The sequence below is a fragment of the Protomyctophum parallelum genome (assembly GCF_964188405.1).
Source record: "Protomyctophum parallelum genome assembly, chromosome: 14".
Lineage (NCBI taxonomy): Eukaryota > Metazoa > Chordata > Actinopteri > Myctophiformes > Myctophidae > Protomyctophum > Protomyctophum parallelum.
This window is the reverse complement of record NC_139709.1, coordinates 18,825,261-18,850,813: the sequence shown is the minus strand read 5'-3', so window position 1 is coordinate 18,850,813 and position 25,553 is coordinate 18,825,261. Positions and strand designations below refer to the sequence as shown.

The 25,553-nt window shown below is 42.6% G+C and overlaps 3 protein-coding genes across 3 annotated transcripts; all 3 read left to right on the top strand.

The window, feature by feature from the left end:
- Nucleotides 1–1,188: 1,188 nt before the first annotated feature.
- Nucleotides 1,189–12,449, top strand: LOC310870229 (uncharacterized protein). Its single transcript, XM_083781324.1, is given in 15 exon segments — nucleotides 1,189–1,214; nucleotides 1,805–2,031; nucleotides 2,384–2,486; nucleotides 3,116–3,260; nucleotides 4,433–4,515; nucleotides 4,899–5,006; nucleotides 5,679–5,797; nucleotides 6,033–6,210; nucleotides 6,718–6,815; nucleotides 7,697–7,768; nucleotides 8,109–8,924; nucleotides 9,240–9,451; nucleotides 9,546–10,126; nucleotides 10,427–12,052; nucleotides 12,054–12,449. Coding segments are annotated over 14 exon segments (4,260 nt in total). The 5' UTR covers nucleotides 1,189–1,214; nucleotides 1,805–1,940; the 3' UTR covers nucleotides 12,082–12,449.
- Nucleotides 12,450–12,833: 384 nt separating this feature from the next.
- LOC310870369 (uncharacterized protein) lies at nucleotides 12,834–16,022 on the top strand. The gene is made up of 2 exons (XM_083781558.1): nucleotides 12,834–13,346; nucleotides 14,834–16,022. The coding sequence occupies exons 1-2, from the start codon at nucleotides 12,971–12,973 to the stop codon at nucleotides 15,814–15,816; spliced, it is 1,359 nt and encodes a 452-aa protein (XP_083637684.1). The 5' UTR covers nucleotides 12,834–12,970; the 3' UTR covers nucleotides 15,817–16,022.
- Nucleotides 16,023–16,458: 436 nt separating this feature from the next.
- On the top strand, nucleotides 16,459–22,960 carry LOC310870443 (uncharacterized protein). Its single transcript, XM_083781674.1, has 4 exons — nucleotides 16,459–16,953; nucleotides 17,212–17,823; nucleotides 19,468–20,277; nucleotides 20,485–22,960. The coding sequence occupies exons 1-4, from the start codon at nucleotides 16,683–16,685 to the stop codon at nucleotides 21,270–21,272; spliced, it is 2,481 nt and encodes an 826-aa protein (XP_083637800.1). The 5' UTR covers nucleotides 16,459–16,682; the 3' UTR covers nucleotides 21,273–22,960.
- Nucleotides 22,961–25,553: the final 2,593 nt, after the last annotated feature.

Sequence of the window (25,553 nt, the reverse complement as noted above, 5' to 3'; positions counted from 1 at the left end):
TGATTGATTGATTGATTGAAATATGTATTAACAGTGTGTAGAATTACAGTACATTTCAAGCACAAACTCAATACAAAGACTGTTAACTGTGAGTGGACGACCCAATTAAGCATTACACTTGTTTACAACAGGGTCCACATTGTTCAATTCATCAAAACATTTAGAGACATACAAATAGACACTTCTATGTAGTTAAAGAACAGAACAGGAATTCATCATATAAGGGTAGACTCAGAGGACAGAGTACAGCAACTTGCAATGGGCCTGGTCTTCAACATACTCAAGGGAGCAGGGATACCATTATATTTGTCAGACTACTTCAATAATGTGAAAGACACAGGCACAACATCAGAGGGAGTTCCATTGATCTTGTTCAACCCAGATTAGGCACAAAGATCAGGTTAGAGTCGTTCTACTGCTAGGCTACAAAAATGTGGAATGCACATAAAACGGCACGTGCTGTCTGAAATTTGTAACGGCATGGTACTAGAAAAGTAATCTAAGCTTAACAACAGAAATTAAATACCACTGTGCTATTTGCTATTTCAGTGTTAATAAAGTATTAAATCAATCAGTCAATTCCCCCACAATCCACAGGGCCCCAACCTTAGCTAAGTTAGATTTCTAAATGGTATACATGTAGCTGCCTTTACTCTCATCCCTCTGAACAACTATGTTACTAAGGTCAGGTTTAATGAGATTTTCAAAGACACGTTTTTCTTTTATATTATAGTAAAGACAAATTCATGGGTATAGACACGTAATAACCTAGGAACTGGACAAACCTATTGTGTGTAAGTGACAAATTAACTTATAATATTGCATTCATAATTTACCAGTCTCTTGTGAATGCATGAATGTGTGAACAAATGAATGAATGCAAGGAAGATAGGCACTCAAAATAACCAAAGTTAAAAAATAACATTGTATACACAATGGCCTACAGAAAACCTAAAGGATATAGGCCCTATATATTTTTTACCCAGAGTCTTAAACAGGCAGACAAGGTCCTGCACAGCATCAAATATAATAGATGGGTCATATAGATTAATTGAACTGATTCTGCAGTTCAATACATGTATGCAGCAATATGAGCCACACAGAAAAAGAGAAAACAGCAAGAGAGACACTCAGGAAGTCAACAGGGGAAGTTTAGTGGTTTTCTTGCGTCACCATTTTCTGCTGCTACTTGTGTCCCCGTGCTCAGAGTGAAGGTAGGAACATTCGCATTCTCTTTCATTTAAAAGCTAATTGTTCTTATATTTCCATGTTGAACCTTGTCACTAACATGAGGTAGAGAACGAGGGATGGTGGACTGAGGGATGTGGATGCAGGTGTCAGAGAGATGGATAGGTGGGGTTAGGCTGTACCTCCAACAGATGAGACTGTATTTTCTAGGCTTGGAGTCACAGGCGTAGAGAGAATACTTTACTTCCGCTATACTGTCAGAAAACCTACAATGGCCGTGACAGGCAGGCAAGCAAGACAAGTGAGCAACTGTAGCTTATGGGTTCCACACTACAGGCACAAGGGCTGAGCTGAGGTGTGTGAGGTACCACCAGTTCAGAAGCAAACACGGCAATGACTGAGTTGATAAGATTCAATAATTACTCCAGTAAAATATGAGAACTAAGAGTAAGGGTGTGGCCTGATTATTGAAAATAAAACGAGGGCATGGGGGGGAAGTGTAGAGTGACACATACAGTTATGCGGTGGATTCAGTAGCACTGTTTCATTTTCGACTGCTGAGTGTGTTCTGACATTGGTGTACACATGAACTTAACTTCTTTATTCAACTTCGCAGGGTTGTCTGCAAGACACAAGTGGCAGTATGCCCTGACACTGCACTACACATAATACATCCAACAAACAAACAAGCACCACTTCTGAACAGAACAGGCCAGTCTGGATGTGAGCTGTGCTCTGTCGAAGGGAAGAAGATGCGGAGAGTCCGGAGAAAAGGGGCGAACAAGGAGAAGGTGGTGTTTGGTTGTGATCTGGTGGAGCATCTGACTGCTTGCAGTCAAGAGAGTAAGTCAAGGACTTGCATTCCATAATGATACTGTACGTTCTGGTCGACTGGTCCGTTCTGTCTCTGACAATACAATTAAATTATAAACATTCAAACAAATAATAATCTAATCCATTCTTGGGAATATAGATAATCATCCAATGTAAATGTTATATTATCTTCAGATAAAATATGCATCTGCATTGGAGGAAATCATAGGAGATATAAATGATTACATCCTCTAAATTGTCCACAGTTGTACTATTTTTGAGTAAAGGTCTCGGTAATAGTAACATTTTAATGTTAATTTACAATAGTATACTAGTTGTTTTAGTCCAATAACCAAACTGCATTTGACTTATTCTTCCTCAGTTCCACCGGTTCTGCAGAGCTGCTGTGAATTTATTGAAGAGCATGGAATTGTGGATGGAATATATAGGTTGTCTGGGGTGTCATCCAACATACAGAAATTAAGGTGAAATACTCTGTGTGTGTGTGTGTGTGTGTGTGTGTGTGTGTGTGTGTGTGTGTGTGTGTGTGTGTGTGTGTGTGTGTGTGTGTGCAATTGTAGTATTTACTATAAAAACCCATTAAGACATGAGGCCGATTCTACAAATGTCTTCTAAAACAGCTTTCTGATAAACCTATGTTGCTACTTGCTATATGTCGTTGCTGTTGGGCGGAAACTTCTTATCCCCCCCCCCCACACACACACACACACACACACACACTCACACACACAAATGAATGCCTCACTTCATCATACTACAGTGTCACACAAAACTACTTTTGAGTTTTAATCATGAAAAGTAACAGTTTTGGACATATGAGGTTTCTGCCCGACAGAGCTATAGCCTAGCTACTGTATGATGACAAATTATTGTATTTATTTGTTTGCCTGTGTGTGTGTGTGTGTGTGTGTGTGTGTGTGTGTGTGTGTGTGTGTGCGTGCGTGCGTGCGTGCGTGCGTGCGTGCGTGCGTGTGTGTGTGTGTGTGTGTGCGCTCGCGCGCGTGTGTGTGTGTGCGTGCGCGTGCGTGCGTGCGTGCGAGCGAATGAGTGCATGGATGTGCATTTTTAACCATAAGCTTGTCTGCCTGTCCAGGAGTGAGTTTGACAGTGAAGCGAGCCCAGATCTCTACAAGGAGCTGTACCTGCAGGACATACACTGTGTTAGCTCTCTGTGCAAGGCATACTTCAGAGAGCTGCCCAACCCCCTGCTCACATATCAGCTCTATGACAAGTTTGCTGTGAGTAACTCTTTCCATCTTTTCTCAGAGACAGTGGCAATGTCATCAAAGTCACAGCAAAGTTAACCACTTTCTACTTGGTACCCTATTATGGACATTTCATTATAGGTGAACATATTTTAAAAAGAGCCACTTTGAAGATTTTCACACATGTGTTGTGAGCTTGCAGATTGTCTATGTCTATATTGTCTATGTTCTGCTGCTTGTTGTATATGACTAAGAATATAGGCCTAGGACTTAAGTGATTTAAGTAATATGAAATTTGTAAAAGTTATTGAAGTTATTGAACAGTTTTAACAAGCTGCTCTGCATCGCAACAACAAATATATTTAACACATACGTTTATGATATTACGGTGTGTGTGTGCGTGTGTGCGTGTGTGCGTGCGTGTGTGTGTGCGTGCTTGCGTGCGTGCATACACAATTGCACGTACAGCATCTCAAAGTCTAATGGGCAGATTTCCATGAAACTTAATGTGCCCAGCAAGAATGAACCCTACAAATGTTGTGGCCCCATGGGCTTTCCACTAGTACCACCCTCAGGCCAAAATGTCCAGATATCTCAAATTATTAACGGCTATATATTGCAATTTGCAATTAAACTCCCTGGAGGTAGAACTCTAACTCTTGTGCAGGACTTTTCTTCTAGTACCACCTTCAGGCCAAAATGTCAACTTTGCACACAAGATATCTCATAATCCTTTTATTTTTTTAAATATATAAATGTTTTCTTTTGTTTTCTTTTGCCTTTTCATCGATAGATGTACAGTAGGTAGACAGGAAACACGGAGAGAGATGGGGGAGAAGACACACAGCAAAGTTCGTCATGCTGAATTAAACTAGCTAAACTAGCCCAGGCCATGTGTCATAATGTAAAAGGCAGATACCCATATGGATTTGGTGACCCATTCAACTGGCCAACATAGTGGCTGGCAGCATGGCCTATAAGGGCTGCCACTCAGCAGGGCTTTTAGAAGCCCAAATACTTTTTCACAAGAAAAGCTCACTTTGAACTTTGAACTGTTTTATTATGGCATGTGTTAAAAACTGATTGACCAATAAAGAGTGTGTGCAAGGGCCTTGTTTACCTAAAAACCCCACATGCATGGTATTGTTACTACAGGCCTTTAGCCTGGTTTCCTAAACCCCACATGCATGCTTTTGTTACTACAGGAGGCTGTGGCCATTCAGCTGGAGGAAGAACGTCTGGTAAAAATCAAAGATGTGCTTAAAGAGCTCCCACCACCCCATTACAGGTAATGACACTGCCAAATCCTGAGAGTACATTTAACTGGTGAGAATTGAAATCTAAATAGTGCCATGTCTTATTAATCACTTAAACCCTATAATATTATTATTTAACCGATCGGAGTCACTCAGGAAAAATATCCAATCTACAAGCCGCAACGACAGCGACGTTAGCGAGCTTGTGGATCTGCTGTTTTCGCTAAATGTGTCCCTATTACCCAGAATAGGGACACATTCATGTGGCTACTGGATGAAATTGACTAAATCTTCTCTGCATTTGCCCTGAGTCCTACTTGTTAGATTGATCCCTTTCGCTATCCTCCTCTGAACTCCATTCAGTCAGTCCTTTAATTTGGACTGTTTCCATTTATTTCTTCGTTATTTCTTTCAGGACACTGGAGTTTCTGATGTGTCACCTCGTCAAGATGGCTTCTCATTCCGAAGAGACCAACATGCATGCCAGGAACATAGCCATTGTCTGGGCCCCTAATCTGCTCAGGTGGGTTCATGTCTGTTATATGTTGGGTAAAGGTCTGTGTTAACTCTGAGAGCATAAATGTCACTTTCGGAATTAATGCTACATTTTAAAGAATAAAACATTATTTTAACCAATTTGTATAGTAGAGTTTGTTAATACCAGTAAAGCCCATCACACACCGTCCGACGCGCGCTGGCGCCTCGCCTGGCGTGCCGATAGAACCAGTTCTATTTCCCAGGCGGCAACGCGTCGCGCTGCGTCGGACGGAGCCGGTGTGTGTTGGGCTTTAGACGCCTAAAGGGCGAGGTGGCGTGCACGCATCTGCCTGGGTGACAGCAGACTGCTGTGCGAGCACTGGTGCTTTGGCATGGGGTGTCAGATCAACATATGGAATGAATTCTGTACTGGCCATATATGGAGTGTACAGGTCAGATCAATATATAGAATGTCAGAACAGGTCAGCTCCGTATGGATATCTAAGGGTGTCAGGCTGCAGCAGTGTGTTGAGTGTACATGGTACCTCTCTTTTACAGGACAGCTTTATGGAGTCTAACTTTAAATTGACAGTCTAAATCTTGCAGTGTATCTTGAAGCATCCTTGAGCAAGATGCCCGTGTATTCTCTTCACTTTCACACCTGTCATGCTATGTAAACTGTCATATAAGTGGAGGATTTAACTTTTGTCACATGAAGGTCCAAGGACATTGAGACATCTGGGTTCAATGGTACAGCAGCCTTCATGGAGGTGAGGGTCCAGTCTATTGTGGTCGAGTTTATACTCACCCACATGTCACAGCTGTTCCCTGAACAAGGTAATTCATCCCCATTCTGTCTCGCACGCACGCACGCACGCACGCACACGCACACGCACACACACACACACACACACACACACACACACACACACACACACACACACACACACACACACACACACACACACACACACACACACACACACACACACACACACACACACACACACACACACACACACACACACAAGCACAAGCACACAGCTAACTAACTTCCCCCTGCCTCACACAGCAGGTGTAGAGGTTGCAAGGCGGAAGTCCCTCCCATCCCGTGCAGCAGTGTCCAATCACGAGGAGCGATTCTTTCGCCATGCTACCGTTCAATGTACTAACAGTTATGGTAATATCAGCCCTGGTGATGGTCCGCTTGCCATGAGATCCTACCATTCTATCATTGAGAACACTGACAAGTAAGTGATGAAAGTGAGATTTACAAGCCATTAAGAATTGAGGCTGATTCTACAGAACTTATGTTGTTATACATGTGGTTCTCAAACCTTTTCATATCAAGGACCCCCCAATATTCTATGCAATTGGCCACCAATCCCCATCTGATAATATTGTGTTCCTGGGACCCCAGAAGCAAAAGTTTGAGTTAAAAATGTTTGCTTTAAAAACGATATACTCAAATATTCAAATATATATAGCACAATTAATGTTAGACACAAATTCCGACACAAAGTGACGTCTGTGAGCTTGTATATTTGCTATTTTTGAATATCCAAAGTATAAGGATAAAATGTATTTTTTATCTATGTATTTGTTTTACAAGGCATTTCAAATGGATAAAATGGTTGAAATCTAAAATGACACACATGCTTTCCCGATCTTAACGGTTTAATAGCACCAGGAAGAGAGACACTAATGCACTGCACACGAATGCACTGGATGATGTCTCTGTGTGTTATTTACTCCAGGAGGAAAGGTTCCCTCAAAGGAAGGAAGTGGATGTCCATCTTCAACATCGGAGGACGGTTCCATGACCAACGGCGGAGGAACAAGCACTCAGTCAAAGGTACTGTACATGGCAGTGTGACCTCACCCCAACTAGTGGTTCTACTGTAATCCATACCTGCACCGGGCTGCACATAAAGAATAAATTGTCAAAACCGACAGACACTAACCACTTTCACTTAATAGCAAAACGTTTGATTTGACTACTCTTTTGTGACAGTGTAGTTTGAGCTGTAGGCAAATTCCTATGATATAATGACTGGATAATTTTATTTGCTGCATTCAATCATATACGTTGCCCAACTTGCCCCCAAATGACCTTTTTACTCATCAATTAGCGGTACTCGCCTTGAATTCACAAATAATTTTTGTTTTTGGCATTATTCTTTCACAGTGAATGAAGAATCCAACTATATAAGAAATCTGTTTATAAAATATCCCAAACAACTCTCACAGTAGCCTAGTATAGTTGGAGAGAACATGGTGTGTTCAGATTATGAGGGACATTGGATTGGATTATACTGAGAGTTGTGTTGGAGTTTATAAAGATTTGAGATAAAGCTTTGCTGTTATTACATTTCTATTTTATTTATTTCATCAAGTAGGCCTACTGTATGTTCTTCATTAATTAAGAAATGTGAGAAAAACTAAAAATTCTCCATGAAATCAAGGCTTCACAGGGTGAGTAATTGATTGAAAAAAAACGTATTTTGGCAGTTAAGTAGCTAAGTAGTAGGATTTGATTGGATTTGCTATGGGTGACAGGTACCAAGCTAAACATTGCTAGTTTAATCAATAACCAAGGTCCCAGTGGCTAGTAGGGTCTCTCTTCAGTTTGAATAAACGTTATGTTGAGCTGTATTGTCCAGAAAATATCCCTGATCTGGCAGTGGGAGGGGGGATTCCTGTTCAACCAACCATTCGCCCAACTCTTCTTTTCAGAGAAAGACAAGACTCTTTTGAGACCAGCCAAGAGCATGGACTGCCTGATCTCCCCATCCAGTCCCAAAGACGGTACTTGTGGTTGTTCCCTCAACCATCTCTAAAGGGCTTACATGCACCGTTTTAGAATTGACTAGGCTTTTATGGAATACTGTGTCCTAATAGAGTAATGCATGTGATAATGTATAGCTGCTGTTTGATAATACAATAATTACATTTAACTTAGGTCTGACTTAGATTGCCAGATGAGTTGAGTTTAATAGAATATAAAACGAAATAGTTTCCTTTTATGGTCAGAACTTGCTTTAATAATAATAATAATAATAATAATAATAATAATAATAATAATAATTTGTTGTTGTTACAGTAGCAGTAGAGCAGTTCTAACCCATATTTATATCATATATTCCAGGTTCCAGACATTCTCGTCCACCCTCAACCATCATGTCTCCGCTGGCTGTGCCCTCTCTCCAGGTGGGCTCGGAGGTCACTACTGGGGGTCTCGGTGGCAGCGGGTATGCCGTGACATACCGCAGGGGCACCGGGGTGGTGAGTGGGGGTTCTGGTACCCAGGGCACGTATAACCTCCTCGATCCCAAAGAAGCAGCGGCCACGGGAGTGAACGAGGACCAGCCCCAACAGTCCAGATCCCCAGGAATGTCATCTAAAACGGGCCGGCGGGCGGCCATGCACATCACGGGTCCTCAGTATGTTACCGTGCCGCTCCACATCACCTCCAACCTGGCTCTGATGCTGCAAGGGGGCGAGGGGGACAGAGTCATCCACTGTGGCAGAGATAAGGACAGAGGGGACAGGGCAGAAGGGAAGGAGGGAGGGGAGAAGGCAAAGTTGAAGGACGCAGGGGGAGAAATGGAGCAGGGGAAGGAGGGTGGAAGGGCCGATGTCAAGATGGAGGACATGAAAGGGGCCAAGCGGAACGGACAACACGTGAGACAGGAGGAGGATGCAGAAAGGGGGAGGGAGGAGAAATGTAGAGCAGATGAGGAGGCAAAGGGTGTTAAAGAGACAGATAAAGGAATGAAAGAGAAGAGAGATGAGGAGGTGGAAAGTAAAGAATGTATATCAGAGCCTCTGCAGGTAGAGGGAGCTGATAGCAGAGAGAGAGAGCAATGTTCTGAGGACCAGAACTCTGGCATGGAAGAGAACAGCGATGATGACGATAACAACGCTGAAGACACTGAACTTGAAAATGACTATGAATACATGGGTAATTTGATTATCACGTTTTTTTCATAACCACGTACACATTTATTATAAATGCTGTCCACTTAGGCTGACTGGAAAACTGTCATGACTCATGAGACAAGACAAGACCTCGTCAATTATTTCAAATTGTTATCTCTTTTCTTTAGTTCCTATATACAATATACATATATGCACCTTTCTATTTATACAACATTAATATTCTACAAAGAAAGGAATGTTTGATACATCACTGTGACAGTGATCCACTTATTCTTGCTTGCAGCATAATGTAATGTAATATGAATGTTGCTAATCGTAGACTGGCTAACATTTTCAGAAATGAAACCTGGACAGCATATAGCAACTGTTCCAGACTCCCCTATCTCGGATACCGGTGTGTGTGGAGATGACAGCGGAGATGACAGTGTGTCTGATGTGTCTCATATCCTCAACTCTACTGAGATTGAGGTTGATGAGCAGGAGCTGTCGGGATATGTTCAGGATAACTTTAACTTCCTTGATGACATGGACTGCAGTGTCTCCAACCAGGTACGTGTTAGTGAGCAAGTGTGCAACCAGGACAAAAGACAGACATTACAAAGTAATGTAAAAACTTGTCTCTCTCTGTCTTGTCTTTCCACAGATAAATGAGTTCTCTGTGGAAGCTCCATTTTATGAAAATGAGTACGAGTTCATGGAGGAACACATAACTCTGCCACCGCCATCCACGGAGACAGCCCAGCGGCGGAGGTCTGTAACGGCCCCACAACTAGAGGCACAGATACCAACCCAGATGCGCTCGCACAGGCCGCTGTCCGCCGACGCGTGTGAACGACATATGAAGTCCCGCAGCCTGCCTTTCATGTCTCTACCCTTCCTCCCAGTCACAATGTCCTCCGAAGACGAGGATGTTGACGATGAGGATGATGGAGATGATAGTGACGGGGAAGATGATCACATGTTCTATAAATCTCTCCCATCTGGTTACCTGTTCTCTAACCTGACAGAGAGTCTTATTGTGAACACTAGTGTTGGTCAGTCACAAAGCCCTGAGCCCACTCAGCCCACACCACTGGACAGTGAATGTGTCACACAGAATGAACCGAGCGTTGAAAGTATGGAGCAGGGGGAGCTAAACCACGATGAGGAACCAGAGCAGAGGAGGCAGCTGAAGGGGGGTGATGATGAGGAGGAAGATCTAGACTCAGAAACGCCGATACAAAAGTAAGACCGATGAGTTAATGGTTTTACTTATCCTTTTTGTCTGACAAAAAGTCTTGACCAGATCAATGCATTTAAATTTGAAAGATTGTTTGTGAGAACAAAGGAATCAGCCAATCCACATTTTTGTGTTTAATTTATACTAAAATGCACTAAAATGCTTTACTTATGGTAAGCAATACAGTCGTAGACAAAGTATCATTTTGGTTTAAATATAAAATAGTATAGTAGTCAAAAGTATATGCATTAAGTATATTATACTCAGTGAGTATAACACAGACATTTTTTATATTCCACCTACAGTGCTGCAACAGAAGACATCCACCATTTAGTTGACGCGGGCGTCACAGAAGAGTATGAAACTCCATGTGACAAACCCTCCACTTCAGAGTCTTTAGCTGCCTGCCATGGGGAGTTTCCCACACCAAGGACTGAGGACAATGTTGAAACAGACAATTTGGCATGCATGCAAATTATAGATGAGGTCCAAAACATGGCACTGATCTCACATCCAATCTCTGAGACGGTTTCTTGTTCTATGCAGGAGGAAACTCCAGATTTGTTCGCAGAGGTTTTGGAAGATTCCTCTGGAAGCATGCCAGAGCTTCATAAAATTAATGTTACAACAGACAGGGAAGAAGTGAAGGATCGAGAGGGAAATATGGTAGAAGAGGGGATCAATACAGTAAAAGAGGGCATGGATATGGTACAAAATGGAGTAGGAGAGGAACAGAAGATTAGTTTGGAAAAGTGCCATGCTTTAAGAAAAGACCGCCACAGTTCCAATTTGGCAATGACAGAAAGTGACGAGGAGAAGCTGGAGGAAGATGATGCTCTTGGGTATCAAGACATCTGGAACGAGATTGAAGACATTATATGTGAAGAGCTAGAATATGGCAAAGGTACGCATGGTGAGGAGAAGGATGCAAGAGAAGGTGTGTGCAATGTCAGAGAGGGAGATCAGCAGACAGGGCAAGATCATGAAGATGTGGACCAGGAGGCCGGCAGTGGGACAACTGTTTCAGAAGAACAGAGGAAAGAAAAGGATGAGATAGAGGCCTTCAAGACAGAAATCACCACAGAGCTCATGGAGGAATGTACAGATCTGTGTTTGGTGGAGGAACAACCCTCGGAGGACCAAGAGACGATGCTAGATGTACCGATAAAAGAGATCGACTCACCACTGCTAGCCCAAGCGGATATTGATATTCCAGAGACGTACGCCGCAAAGGAAGAAGAAAAGCAGCGGGAACACCAGCAAGATGAGGATGACGGGAATTCAAACGGACAAGAAATATGGAGTGAAGAGAAGTTGATGAAAGAGGAGCAATCTCAAGCACTGACGGTTGTGGGTGAAAAAGAGAAAACACAGCGTGAGGTCAGGACCGAGGGCACGGTTGTCCCGGGGCCGGGCAAATGCGAGGATGGAGAGAGCAGGCCACGTTATGAGCCAGGGGTAGGCCGAACACTGGTGTTCTCCAAACAGACGCCACCTAAAGTGTACCACGCAAAGTCGGTGCCAATCGTGCCGCCCAAACCACAGTACTGTAGGCTGACGGCGCTGAGCCTTCGACAGCAGCAGCGGCAGCGGGACAAAGAGAGAGAGACAGATGTAAACAGAGAGAGGGAGTCCTCCTCATCAAGAGTTGCAGTGGCAGAGCACAAAGAGAGGGACACAGAAGAGACAGGACCAGGCGGACAAGACAAAGCATGCACGGTAGAACGAGTAGAAGAGGGTGAGCATGAGGAGAGCACGAGAGGGAAAAGGAAGAAGCTGGTTCTCAGGGGAGGAGAGAAGGAGAGCGAAAAGAGGAGGGATGGGGAGGAAGGGCCCACGCCCAGCCCCAGACACGGCCCCAGTATGTGTTTTGACGAAGCTGTTGCGATGGCTACCATGAGGCGAGAGAGGGAGAACAGTGAGAGGGAGAGGCAGAGACAGGGGACATGAAGTTCAGTGAAGGCAGAAGGAATGCCTTTTCAGTCAGTGTTTTATATCAAAGAGTCTGTTGTAAAAGATGAATTGAGAGGAAAGCCTTTTTTTTCTTTTCAAAGATTATAATTATGTATGTCTTATTTGATAAGACAATCTGTTTTACAGACGCTGGGGGTCTTTTCATTTGAGAATATTATTTTTACAATTTTATTTTTGTATAACTATGTTCTGTTTTGTAGTCTACACACTTCGATGACAACTTCAATAACAGTTCAAGGCTAGCAACTAACATTGTAGACTAGCTACACCTCCTGCCAGCTCACTCAAACATGCAAGTGGAATATCTAACCATTACAAAATATAAAATGTGGAAAAGTGCGCAAATGAATGAATTAATAATTAATTTGTAATAAAAAAATACATGTTAAATGGAATGTGTCATGTGAATACATGTTGAATTTCAACTTTAAAACACTTAAAGGTAGGGTAAGTGATTTAAATAAGTGTACTCATTGCTGTAGAGTGTTTGTTCAGTAATAGCAGTCTCCATGTCACTCCAGATTTGTATTAAACAGAAAATAAAAATGTAGGTCAGGATACCTGCACTTTTATCCAATCAGGATAGCGTACAATTCACCACAAAGACGATAGGTCTAGTTAGGGGTTCAAGTCAAGAGATAAAATAAAATAAAATAAAATAACACTGCGTTCACATTTATTAGAAGAATTACGGTTCTCTCCTATACGTCACTTCCACCACTCCATTTTCCCGGACAAACAAGTTAAAAAATAACCAGAGTGGTGGAAGTGGTGGAGCCTGAGGTCTTCTTGATCTGGAGCAGCTTTCAATAAACTAGGCTGTGAGTGAGAAACAAAACTAGCCTCCTTGAAATCTGACTGCACCCCACCACGAGATGTCTTCTTCTTTCCCCTCGTCCTCTTCCTCCTCCTCCTTCGGCTCTCAGAGTCAGATCGCAGCCATCATGGACGTCCTGGCCAAGGCGGCTGTGGCTGAGATCAGCAAGCTGGTGGATGACGGGACGGTGGTGCTGCGCCTGGAGATGTGCCGCAAGGACAGCGAGATAGAAGAGCTCAAGAGAAGTTTGCAGCTGATGTGCAGGAAGGACGACGAGATAGAGGAACTCAAGAGGAGCCTGCAGTTGATGGAGAGAAAGCTGGGCAATGCACAGAGAGAAGCCGAGGTGGCCGCCGCGACGCGGATCACGGCAGGCGACCACCAGAGACAAGAACGCTGTGTGCTTCTTGGGAGCCAGGTCTCCCTTGAAGAAGGTGAGTGGGTCCAGGCCGGCCCAGGGGTCATCATCATCGCCATGCTGGCTTGTAGTGGTGGACAATTTTGTCAACATGGACATATAAAATGAGTAGACAAACACATAAAGAGCTATCCTCAGATGACCAATTGCAGGTCTGTAACTCGTGAGAGTGTACTGTGTTCAAATGGGTCAATTTGGTTACATTTGTACACTCACAGTTCTGGGGGTCCTTGAAAATAAAACGTTTGAGAACCACTGTCCAGTCTGTCCTAATCAATGGACTGGAGTCATAGTAAATCAGTGTCACACATCCTGAAGAAAGCCTGGAGACTGACATTCAGTAAGTGGGTCTTATGATCAAAATAAGAACATTATAATGGTGTGTAAAAACAAAATCTAGAATTTGCCACAGACCATGACAAGTCTTGCCACAGACACATTTGTATGATACAAATTGTATCGATGACCCCTTTGGTCCATGCGTTAGAAGGAGTTCTGTCAGTTCTCCTTAACTCCTATGGACCAGACCTAGGTTACTGTTACTGTTGGAAATATAGGTTAGTCATTTATGTGTGATGAAGCAACATGCATAATCTGACATCATGCACACAGACCCCACACTGTCATACTGTGTAAAATGACATCTAGAGTCTAGACTAGTAAACTGTAAACACCATAAGCAACCATCTAGTTGCAACTTGGCAATCATTGCAAGCAGCACCCCCCCCCCCCTCTTCTATCTATCTTCTATGTAGTTGTGTCTATGTAGTATCATGATAATAACTTTGAACACCTAGAAGCCAACTAGCAAATAACAGTACTGTATGTCAACAATACAGTTATATTTCATAGTAGCCAGCCACCAACTTGCACCAAGAGCATCGTAGTCCCGCCCCCCTTTCAGAACGACGAGGGCCAGTTAATAATTCCCCATTCATTTTCCCCATAGACATTTCAAAAAGTATTTATCAAATTATTAGTAACAAGAAAAACATAACAAAGTCTTGTACCCTGCCTTTTTTTCTTCTTTCTAATTATTTGATCTCCACAAAACATTGTTTATTGTCATGATTTGTCACGATCCGAGTTGGCTTTATCCGCAGGCCGCAGCGTAACCGTCTTTAAATAAATACTTTTTTTTAAAAGTCTATGAGGAAATCGAACGGGAAATTATTTCCTGGGTCCTCGTAGGGGGCGGGACTCTTAATAATAACCTACTATATATATCAATGCCCTAACAAACACCTAGAACCTCACTGGCAAAAGTTAAGTCTAGTTAAGCCTAAATTAAATTATGTGGAAGTAGTTATAGGTCTTAGGTGGGGGTGTTTTTAATAAAGAACATACGTTTTTGTTTGATCAATTTCTTAATATAATATTCGTCATTCACTGTATTTATGAATAAAGGGAACATTCTTCATTAACATATTGTAGATATTTTGTAGATAAATCATCATATTAATTCAGGAAACACAGCTGACCCCTTCTTTCTTTTTGTCACAGCCTGTCAAGGGGATCTGGAAACGAATGCCACGTATACGGAATCGAAGGGTGTGAATTCACTCTTTGAAACCGGCCATCAACCCGAAGAGAGCAGGAACTTGGGGATACAGGTCAAATTTGAACCTGTCGACAAAATGGACAACCAAGAAACGATGGAAAACGCAGAGATGACTAACAGCGGTGCATTTGTCACCGAGGACCACTGTGGACCACAATGGCCTTCGTTGCATGACCTATGTGAGGGAGACTCAATTGAACCACAACTCTTTGAGGCTCATGCTGTAGATCAATATTCCACTCAGAGTAATAACCAAAACTCCTGTACCTCTATATTAGCTGTGGCAGGGACGGTCAACAACACGGTTGATAACTTAAGTGCGTTGATAAAAGAAGAGACAGATGTGCAGCCGGTGAGTTTGGGAGATAACATGCCTGCGATGGTCGACTCCATTCAAACGGAACAGTACATGAACAGACACGTGCCAAATCCACCCGTCAACGGGGAGGCACGCCGTCTGCAGTGTGGACTGCAACAGGCGGGGCCCTCGCACGCGACAGAAGATCATCATTTCAACAGAAACAGTGTGTTGAAAGCAAAGCGCCCGGTGAACGTCTGGAGGGCGGGGACAAGTCTCTTCTCAAAACTGTTCACCTGCCCTGTGTGCGGAAGGGGGTTCCCCCGCCTGTGTCAGCTCGAGGCACACCAGTTCACCCATGGAACTGTCAAGCCCTTCAGGTGCCTGGAGTGCGGGAAGTCTTTCACGCAGAAGACTCGTCTGAAGACACACCAGAGCGTGCACACGGGAGAGAGGCCATTCAGTTGCCAGATCTGTGGAAAGATGTTCTCCAGACAGGATAACTGCTTGAGACATGAACGCTTCCACAGTGGACTCAGACCGTACAGTTGTGGACAGTGCGGGAAAAGCTTCACAGTTTTAGGGAACCTCAAAATCCATCAAGAAATTCACAGAAGAGATAGATAGCACTGTCTACTTGGATCATACAATGGTTTTAGCAATATACTGTGAGTTATTTTTAGTCAGTACTTTGTATTGCCTTTCTGTTGCATTGTGTGTTTAATTAAAGCAAACTTTTTTTAGACGACACTTTTGCCTTAAAAAGAAAAAAGAAATCTTCAGATCAGAATAACAATGATCCATTTTTGATTAATATATTGGGCTTAAAGGTGCCGTAACTTCCCGTAAGTGATATTTTATAGCGATTCAGTTGCAATTTTGTCTGCTAATATTGTGTGTGTGTGTGTGTGTGTGTGTGTGTGTGTGTGTGTGTGTGTGTGTGTGTGTGTGTGTGTGTGTGTGTGTGTGTGTGTGTGTGTGTGTGTGTGTGTGTGTGTGTGTGTGTGTGTGTGTGTAAAATCTCTCAGATTGGGCTATTGAGGAGTTGATCAATTTACAACCATTATAAACCATTTGATATACATAAAGCTTTTTTCCCCAGTTAGTCAGAATTTATATTATTTTACCTTAATTGTTCATAATAAATTGTTGACTCATTTGTTAGGTTAAGTATTATTCTTGTATTCAGGCTTGAATGCTAGCGAGCAGAACAAAAGGACCTGCAGGAGGAACCGGTTGCGCGCTTTGCTTATTAGTTACGGTATTTATGTCATCACGTCCGTAAAACGAGAACGGCTGTTTATTATTCTTTGTAAGCGACAGCCAGGCAAGGCAGCGTAACGGCCAGACAAATTATACAAACTGTAGCGCTGTGCGTGATCGAACTAAAACAGTTTTAATCGATGGAGTAGATTGATAGGGCAACAAAGTTTTTCTTTGTAAGCGTGTGCGGGGGAGGGGTTTCCTCGCATGTTTAAAGTTCCAGGTTTTTCATGAGGGTTCCCAGCATCATGTTGAGTAGCGTTTCTGTGCGGGCTCAGATTGCCTCCATCATCGATGCGCTCTCCAAAGCCGCCGCGGTCGAAATCGGCAAAGTTGTTGACGATGGCATGGTGGTGCTGCGACTGGAAATGTGCCAACGGGACAACGAGATCAAAAACCTGAAGAGCAACATCGAGGTACTTCACAATGAGTTGCGGGCAGCCCAAGTGGCTCAGGACCGGGGGTCCATGCGCCCTGAAAACCACAGCAACGGTAGAGACGGTAGGTGGACATATGGCGTTGCCTGCAGAAAGCGTAATTTCTACATGTACTGTATTGCTATAAAGGTTATGTGACTATGTCATAGTCTAGCGTCCTTAAAAATATCATTGCCTAAATTACAAGTTGGAGGCTGGAGCCATTTTGTTATGCTTTTCAAATTTGGCATGCCATGATGACTGATAACACAAAAATGGCATATGTAAAACGGCATTATGTTTATGTGTCAGGATAATTGTGAAACTTTGCTATTTTCCGCAGATGATCAGGGTGGCATCTGTCAGGAGAGGTCCTCCTTGCTTGATAAAACCCTCATAGATGTGGATCAGCACAGCCTGTCTACTCCTGAGGTACAGGTGAAGTCCGAACCTGGGGTGGAAGGAAGTGAGAAGGCAAGTGAAGCCCCAGGAGGGGAGTCGGAACGCCTGGGAGATGGACTGACCATGTATGAGAGGGACACTGAACAGTGGCAATCCAGAACGCACAGTGAGCCGGCACCTAGTGATCCAGATTATTTCAAAAGCTTGGGACAGAGCTCAATGTCATGCCTGCCAGAGTCTGCACTAAGTTCCAGGCTTGCTTCGCCTTGCAGTAGCTCCACTGCGCTCCAGCAAATCCAATTCAGTCGTAGTCAATTCAGTTACAGTCCATTTCGTAGCGCATACTCGTACGACATGGTGCGTAGGAGAAAGAGATTGATGTTGACTAAGGGCTGCGTCTGCCCCTATTGTGGAAAGTGTTTTGAGCGTGCCGGCCACCTTGCAAGACACAAATTAATTCATACGGGTGAGAAGCCTTATCGCTGTGAGATATGTGGCAGGCGCTTCAACCAGAAATGCAGCCTCAAAGAGCACATGAAGACTCACAGGAAATGTAAGTGGCACAGACAGAAATCTCTGTTACAGTTATGTTTGTGTCATCTGTCTACACATGACAAGTATTACACTTAACATTGATAAATAGTTTGTGAACAAGCCTCACATTGAGGCTAGAACATTGGTTTTCAAAGTGGGGACCTAGAGTCTTGGTTCCTTGAGGGGGTTCCAAATGGACCTTTAACATGTCTGTAGCTCTTGAGAGTACAACTGGAATCAAAGGGGTGCTTACGGGTTCATTTGGTTCCATTTCTACACTCTTATGGGGGCTCTTGAAATTAAAAATGTGAGAATATAAATTATGTCAGGGTCCCAGGGCTAAGCAGTGAGCACACAATACTGTTGAATACGGTTTGAATCCTGTACATCACTGAAAACCTGTTTCTCCCTTGGATGTATCCATGAGCCAGACACTGAGCCCCCACCTACCTATATTACATGTATTTTCTGTGTTCAGAAACCACAAATGGGTATGAATGAACTTGGCAGAGAATTTGTCAGTGCCATCATTGACGTCTTAGTTCTGATTTATACGTATTTTGCATGCCTGTGTCATGCCCTGAAAACCAAAGTGAAGCTCAGTGCTTCACGCTGTGACGTGTTGTGAGTTTGAAGATCAAGCTATTTTTGTTGCATGACGCGATGCACAACCAAGTATACATAAATCAGCCGTTAGCAGGCTACCCGTGGCCTCCACAATATAGTTGTTTTCATCCCATTGAGTCCTTGGGGAGGAATTCATGTTTTGCCTGCCCCTCCTCCCCCAGAGGTCACCTAAAGGGTCACCTACAAAATCCTTCCCCTCTGGTCTGGAGACAGTAGGGATCCTGTGAATTTATCAAGGACACTTCACCATGATGCCATTCTGTTGATCCATGGGACCGTAACCACCATATGAATTATAATTTGAACCATATACACCCAGTGATATTGGTTAAGGCCCCCCCATCTCTGTAACCACATTCAATAGTTTTTTTTTTTCAAGGATTCACATTCAAATATTTAACCCATGACGTTGTAGGGCTAGCTCCACTAGATGGCTAGTGGGAATAGTGGGTTGATGCTTAAGATTAACCATAGACCAGTCTTAGAAATAAGCTCTGGGACAACACAAACTGTGTGAACATGGGCTAATCCAGCCCCGGTCTATCGTTATGTTTTAGTCCAGGCCTAGGCACAGAAAACTACGAAAGCACCTAGCTCTTATGCACAAAATATGATTACATATCAAAATTGAACCAGTAAATGATCCCCAATAACCTTTTATAGACACCCACTCGACTCAAACCCCCATGGGACCTAGTTGTGCTACTTTGGGGTCTTGCTTAATTTCACAGTTGAAAACGTCTGACTGTGACATTCCTTGAGGTTGCAGTGGGAAGCAGGGAAAGACTGTGGTTTGTGTGAAACTTGGCTTGAGAGAGTGGGGGATGGGGTGTGAGATCTAGTAAGAGCACCATTGACAGCTGCCGTCTTCAGACCTGTGTGTGTGTGTGTGTGTGTGTGTGTGTGTGTGTGTGTGTGTGTGCACAGACTCCTTTATATCCACTGGTTGAAATTTGTTTGAAATTTCAAACCAGTTTGCATTTGACTTTTCTGATGTGTTTGGTAACATAATGGTACCTGTTTATTACATTACCAGGTATTGAGGCAGCTCCTATTGTCATGCAAGTTGCTGAACAAGTTCCTGAAGAGACTAATTGTGCTGATGCTCAACAACAACAACAAACGAAAGATAAGAAAGAAGTTGAAGACGGTCTACCAAAAGAGGAGACTGTTCCGCCGACGCCTATTCAGGTGAAGGTTGAGCCAGACGAAGTGGATGAGGCCCAGACGACGCCCTACCACGGAGGAAACGAGCAAGCTGCTGATGCGCTAGCAAATCATGCAAGCGAGGACTTCACGGGGTACGAGAGAAACAATCAGCAGTGGATGTCCAGGCTGAACGTTCCAAACAGGCAAGAGATGAGTGGCACAGAATACCACAGTGCTTCAGGGAAGAACCCACCGGCCTTCCCAGGAATCGCTCCCTTACTTCCTCCCGTGCCAGTGGAGCCTATGTGCAGTAGGCCTGCGTTTTCCTTCGCAGGGAAACCGTACGGGGACCTCCAAGAAGACATGATCGTGCCATCACAGTATGGGTCATCTGACACGGTCATGATATCCAGCAATGGCACGGTGCACTCCAGCTTGCACGGCATGGCCGGCCCCTCCTCCCTGAACAACCACCAGGCGCGGAGGATCAGGTCGTTTCAGGAAGCGCCGTTTCAGGTGGTCAAACCAAAGAAGTGTTTCCCCTGCACGTACTGTGGCAAGATCTTCGAGCGCGTCGGCCATCTCGAGAGGCATCTCCGCATTCACACCGGAGAGAAGCCGTACGGCTGCCAGATCTGTGGCAGGTGTTTCAATCAGAAAAGCAGCCTCAAGGGCCACATGAAGACACACAGAACTGGTAAGGATTTGTAATATTAAACTATCACAAAATAACACTATTATACACTATTATAGATTGAATCCTTAATATTTATCAGAGGTAATAGACAATGACATAGACACTGCTATGGCATTTTGTAAGTGAAAATAAGACTTGTAGACCTTAAAGCTTTTAACCTACTACAGTATTACTCATTGCTATTTTAAAATTATTTTATTTTTTAAGAGGAAGACGTGCTAGAAGCAAATCACCTGGTGTACAGGAACAATCTGCCAGACAACCCAGCAGAACTGAGGACGGGGCCATCACCTGGAGAGGAGCAGGAGCCCACCACCAAGTATGACGGTGAGCAAGATGTAGTCATAAAGGTTGAGTCAGAAGAGGCATTTCAAATTCTTAACCACACAGAGAATGAACAACATGCAATAGAAATGGCCACCCATGGCCAGATGTGGAGCTCTAGGATGGAGAGGAGCAGCGATACTCCTCCGCTTCCTGGCTGTTCTAATTCCACTGCACAAACTGCCAATATGCTTTCACGCGACATGAAATATCACCTTGGTTCTCCAGTTGATGGGACATTGAACAACCATCGGGGATACAGATCACCCAATAAGGAAATGTCCTTTGTAGATGACAAAGAGAAGCTGGAGATGATTCACAATGGTCAGTATGCAGCCATGAGCATGCAGTCTAGACATGTGGATTTGACAATGGACCTGCAAAATCAGCCAATTTCAGAGGAGATGACAGTGAATGACTATAGCGCCATCACTAACGATACTCAAGAATTTGAATTCCAAGGAACACTTGTGGAAGGCTGTGCTGTAGAAAACGCCAAACAAAATAGCTTCATATGCTCAACTTGTGGGAAGAGCTTTGAGAATTTCAGCTATTTTGAGAGACACCAGTGCATACATGCTGGTGACACCCCGTTCACCTGTGAGATATGCGGTAAGACTTTCCCCCAGATAAGCATCCTCAAACTGCACCTCAAACTACACACAGGTTAGACAGACGTGGATTCTTCACATGGATGATGAAGGATGGACGCGGAGATCGATACAGTGATGGTATACTGCTACTTTAAGTTAATTTCGAAGTGATGTCACTTTGAATGAGAACTAAGTGCCCTGTGGCGTGTGATTACTGTATTTATGCTAGTCACACAGCATAGCAACCCTGAGATTGAACTTTGATTCCCAGCTCAGGACCTACGTGTCATTCCTCCTCCTGTGTGCCCTCACTTTACTGTCACTGTCGGCTACAGTAAAGACAAAATGCCCAACTATACAATGTATGTGAGGAATACCAACTGTATTCTTTAGCCGACGATGAAGATATTTGTAAGTAGGTAGTAAATATCTAGGGTCTCCTTTGATCCTACTTCATTTCCCCCCTGCAAGAAACATTACAGAATTTCATGACAGCGGATCTTTATAAGACACTACAATAATGTTTTCAGTTGTATTATAAGAATGAAATGTATATCTTTGTGTGGCTATTTATACCTTTTGAAGACGGTGCGTCATCACAGCATTAATTTGACAGTACTCTAATTAAGGTGCTTGTATAGCAATTAGGTTGTGTCATGTGTTATTTTCTAAGAATATGTAAGACACAGTCAAGAGCAGTCATAGTCCCTCATCCCAACAATACTCATGGATGTTGTTTGACCTCAATCTAGGCCAGCACTATGTTCATACAGAAAACAAACGGTCATACTCCTATTACCTTTTACAAGCTGCATGTAAAACTACAAGTGAGATCTGGGATGATGACTGACCTGATTCTGTAATTTTGGTTCAGCCCAAAGTTCACAAATAACATGTTGTTCCCACCCACAAACCAAAATGTCGAGATGGAAATGGTAACATGCAGCAGAGGACTCCTCACACGGAACAAAAAATTAGTGAGCTGTAGCCTACAGACACAATTGTAAATGTTTCAGACCATGTAAGAATTTCTTCAGTGCAAAATGAGACATGTATGGTTACACACTGCAAGTTAATGGCTTCATTGAACAGGCATGCCAATTGCCAGAAGATATTACAAACCCATCAGAATAATATAATTCCATACCAAATTAAAACATTCTCATATATTAACATGTGTACATTACTGACATGCATTATACACACAAATGTTGACTTTTACACTGAAAATGGAATAGTTTGTAAAGCCTAATTGCCAGTAATTTAGGCTTTACAAACAATTAATCATTTGACATTAACGCATGCTTATACGTATGCTTATACATATAGCGGTACATATACAATTATACATACTGGTATTGTGCAGACATACAATATAATGTACATTATGTTCATACAGAAGTAGCCTGATTGCTGGTAATTGGTGTCACTGGGTCCCATTTTCAGTGTAAAAGCCAACATTATATGAACATGTATATCAGTGTAAGAATGTGTTAATATATTGCTGTATTATTCTAATCTAATGTGTGTTTAATGTGCTAATTGCTGCCATTTGGCTTCGTGTGTTTTCAAAGAAGCTCTCTAGACTGTCTAGACTAGAGGTCATTGACTGGGTGCACCTATAAAGGAACATACAGACATGTCTCATTTAGCATTGAGGATAATGCTTATCGGTAGGGAAAATATTGTTGTGGGCCGTGCCTGAGAAGATTGAGCATCATGGGTCTATAGAACCCTGTAATTGTAATACAATATTTAAAATCATACTCAAGTTTTAACTTATTTGTTTTTCTGTCTGCGAGTCCTCCTTTAAATAATACATTTCATAACCCATTTAGACCTGAGGCAGACTCTAAAAAGTGGCATGTTTCTATGTCAGTGGGGCTCAATATCTTTCATGTAAAGAAATCCCCAGAATTATCTGAAAATGTTGTTCAGGGACCCCACCAGAAGCAAAGATTTGAGTTAAAAACATTCGTTCTGAAAGAATATATATTCAAATATTTACGCCACATTTTCACAATTTAAAAAAAAATAGCAGATCTACAAGCTCGATCTATGAGCTTGTTCGATCAGCTCAATAGCTAAAGTATATCATAATGCTTAAAACACCAAAAGGGGTGAAAATCCTGGTCTCTAAACTGGTTGGAATAACGTGTTCCTTCCACGCGCTACGTCCAACCAGGGAAACTCCCCCCTGTCAGGCGTAAAGGAGCAACTTGGACACTCAAGCATGAAGGAAGCATGAGTTAAGTCCGTTGCTCTCCCCAGGTTGGCGGAGGGTGTGTAGAGCCCAGGATCACATTAGATGATTGACACAGGGGTGAAAAATGGGTTACAAAATCGTGGGATAAAAAATAAAAAAAAACACCAAAAGGGGTTCCCGTCCTGAATGGTTAAGATTCTGGCTAAACCTGCAGAGTCTCTGGGGAGTGGGGAATGGGGATAAGGACTAAAAACTCTTCCAAATCAGCTATCCAACAACAGCACGTACAACTTTCTTACAAAAACTGTAAGAACATGAACTGCTACAAGTTGTTGCAATTTAAATTGTTTCACACTGTGTCACACTGTGCTGTTAAAGTCTGTACCAATGAAACAGGAAAAGGCTCTGTGAATAACTGTAGTAGTCCCACGTGTCCAGAAGGTGGCAATCAGCTCTGCATCACCAAAGGGGTAAGAGATGACGGTTAACAAGTTCTTGGCATCACACTGCAGCTATGAACCAGAAACGGTTCAAATCTGCTGCTGAGCGAACAAATCTATGGAAGAATTTACAAATGCAAACCTAGGACTACAGTTATGCATAGAGCCTACAGTTTATGCTATTGTGTCAAGACTCAAAACAAGCAAGTTCTCCCCATGACCTGAACAGAATATGGAAGCCATCTTTTTAACTGTTTACTGTAGCCCTTTATCATTATTATAATGTGAATAATGGCCTAATCAGGATAAAGATATGACTGCCTCCATGTGAATTAACTGTCCCTTTCTGAGATAAAAATTCCTTTAAGGAAACCCTTTATAATCTGTTCAGATGGAATTGTGTCATGTACACCAGTTCTCAAACATATACATTTCAAGGACCCCCATAGTGTACACATGGAACTGAATGGACCCATGCTTACACTCAGTTACTGTAAGGGTCCCTTTGGAACCCCCTCCTTAGTGGACAACCGCCATGTAACTATTTTTTTTCCTTTAACTTTTCTGCCTTAAATGCTGAACTTGTAATAAAATAATTACATACTGTCTGATATTTTCAATTAATGTTATTAATAATTGCAGCTTAATTACAGAATAATAATTAAACATTTCCATCACTCTAAAAAAAAATCAGAGTGCATAAAGCAGGTCTTTCAGCCACAAATACCGGTATGACACGTGAGAACTCTTAGCGAAATGTGGCAAATCTGCAAAATAAATGCTTACCACTGGCTTTCTTCACAGATGTGTTCATAAAGATGTCTACAATCACATATAAATTTGTTCCAACCCAACTCCATTGGGAAACTTTGTGACAGCTGCTGAAAGATGGGGTAACCATTATCAACCAATATAAGGCAACATTTTCCAAATTTCATTATACTTTAAGTAGCATGTGACATGTCAAACTAGGGGGGGTTTCATGATTCTGAATCCATCGCAAGCATTAATTTTGCACAAAAAACACTCCTTTGCCTAAAAATGCCCATAGCCGTCATCCAGTGTTGTTTCTGGCAGTAATTTTCTATTTTAGTTTAGTCATAGTTTTTGAAATAAAACTTAATTTGGTCACATTTTAGTCACCTGGAATGTATTAGTGTTAGTCTAGTTGTAGTCGACTAAATGTCATAAGATTTTAGTTGACTAAATCTACAGTTGATTTAGTCGACTAAAATGTATTTTGGCGGGCCTTGATGCAGTCGCAATGACTGATTTTACACTTCTTGAAAATGTAGATCTGCTATTTTCAGCATGCAACCAAGTGTAAAATGACTTACTGAATCTCTTGTCCACTATAGTCCCTAACATTTTAGTCTAGTTTTTGTCTACAAAATTCAATATATTTAGTCTTAGTTTTAGTCATCATAGAGTAGTTTTCATTTAGTGAAAAAAGGTAGTCGACGAACATTTTTCGTCTTGTTTTAGTCGACGAAATCAACGCTATCACAAATGTGGTGAGGTCAGCACTTTCAGCAGCTGTCACAAAGTTTCCCAAGGGAGTTGGGTTGGAACAAATGTATATGTTATAGTAGACACCTAGAAAGCTAGTAAGAAAGTATTTGTTTTGCAGATTTGACACACATTTAGCTAATTTTCTCTATTTTTTTGTTTTTTATCTCTAGAGGGAAGACCATATTGATCAAGGCCAACTGA

Excerpts from the sequence above, each read along its gene's own strand:
- LOC310870369 (XM_083781558.1), top strand. The coding sequence starts at position 12,971 with ATGTCTTCTTCTTTCCCCTCGTCCTCTTCCTCCTCCTCCTTCGGCTCT. Across the intron at positions 13,347-14,833 it reads CCAGGTCTCCCTTGAAGAAG|CCTGTCAAGGGGATCTGGAA; the intron begins GTGAGTGGGTCC and ends TTTTTGTCACAG.
- LOC310870443 (XM_083781674.1), top strand. The coding sequence starts at position 16,683 with ATGAGGGTTCCCAGCATCATGTTGAGTAGCGTTTCTGTGCGGGCTCAG. Across the intron at positions 17,824-19,467 it reads CATGAAGACTCACAGGAAAT|GTATTGAGGCAGCTCCTATT; the intron begins GTAAGTGGCACA and ends TTACATTACCAG. Across the intron at positions 20,278-20,484 it reads CATGAAGACACACAGAACTG|AGGAAGACGTGCTAGAAGCA; the intron begins GTAAGGATTTGT and ends TTATTTTTTAAG.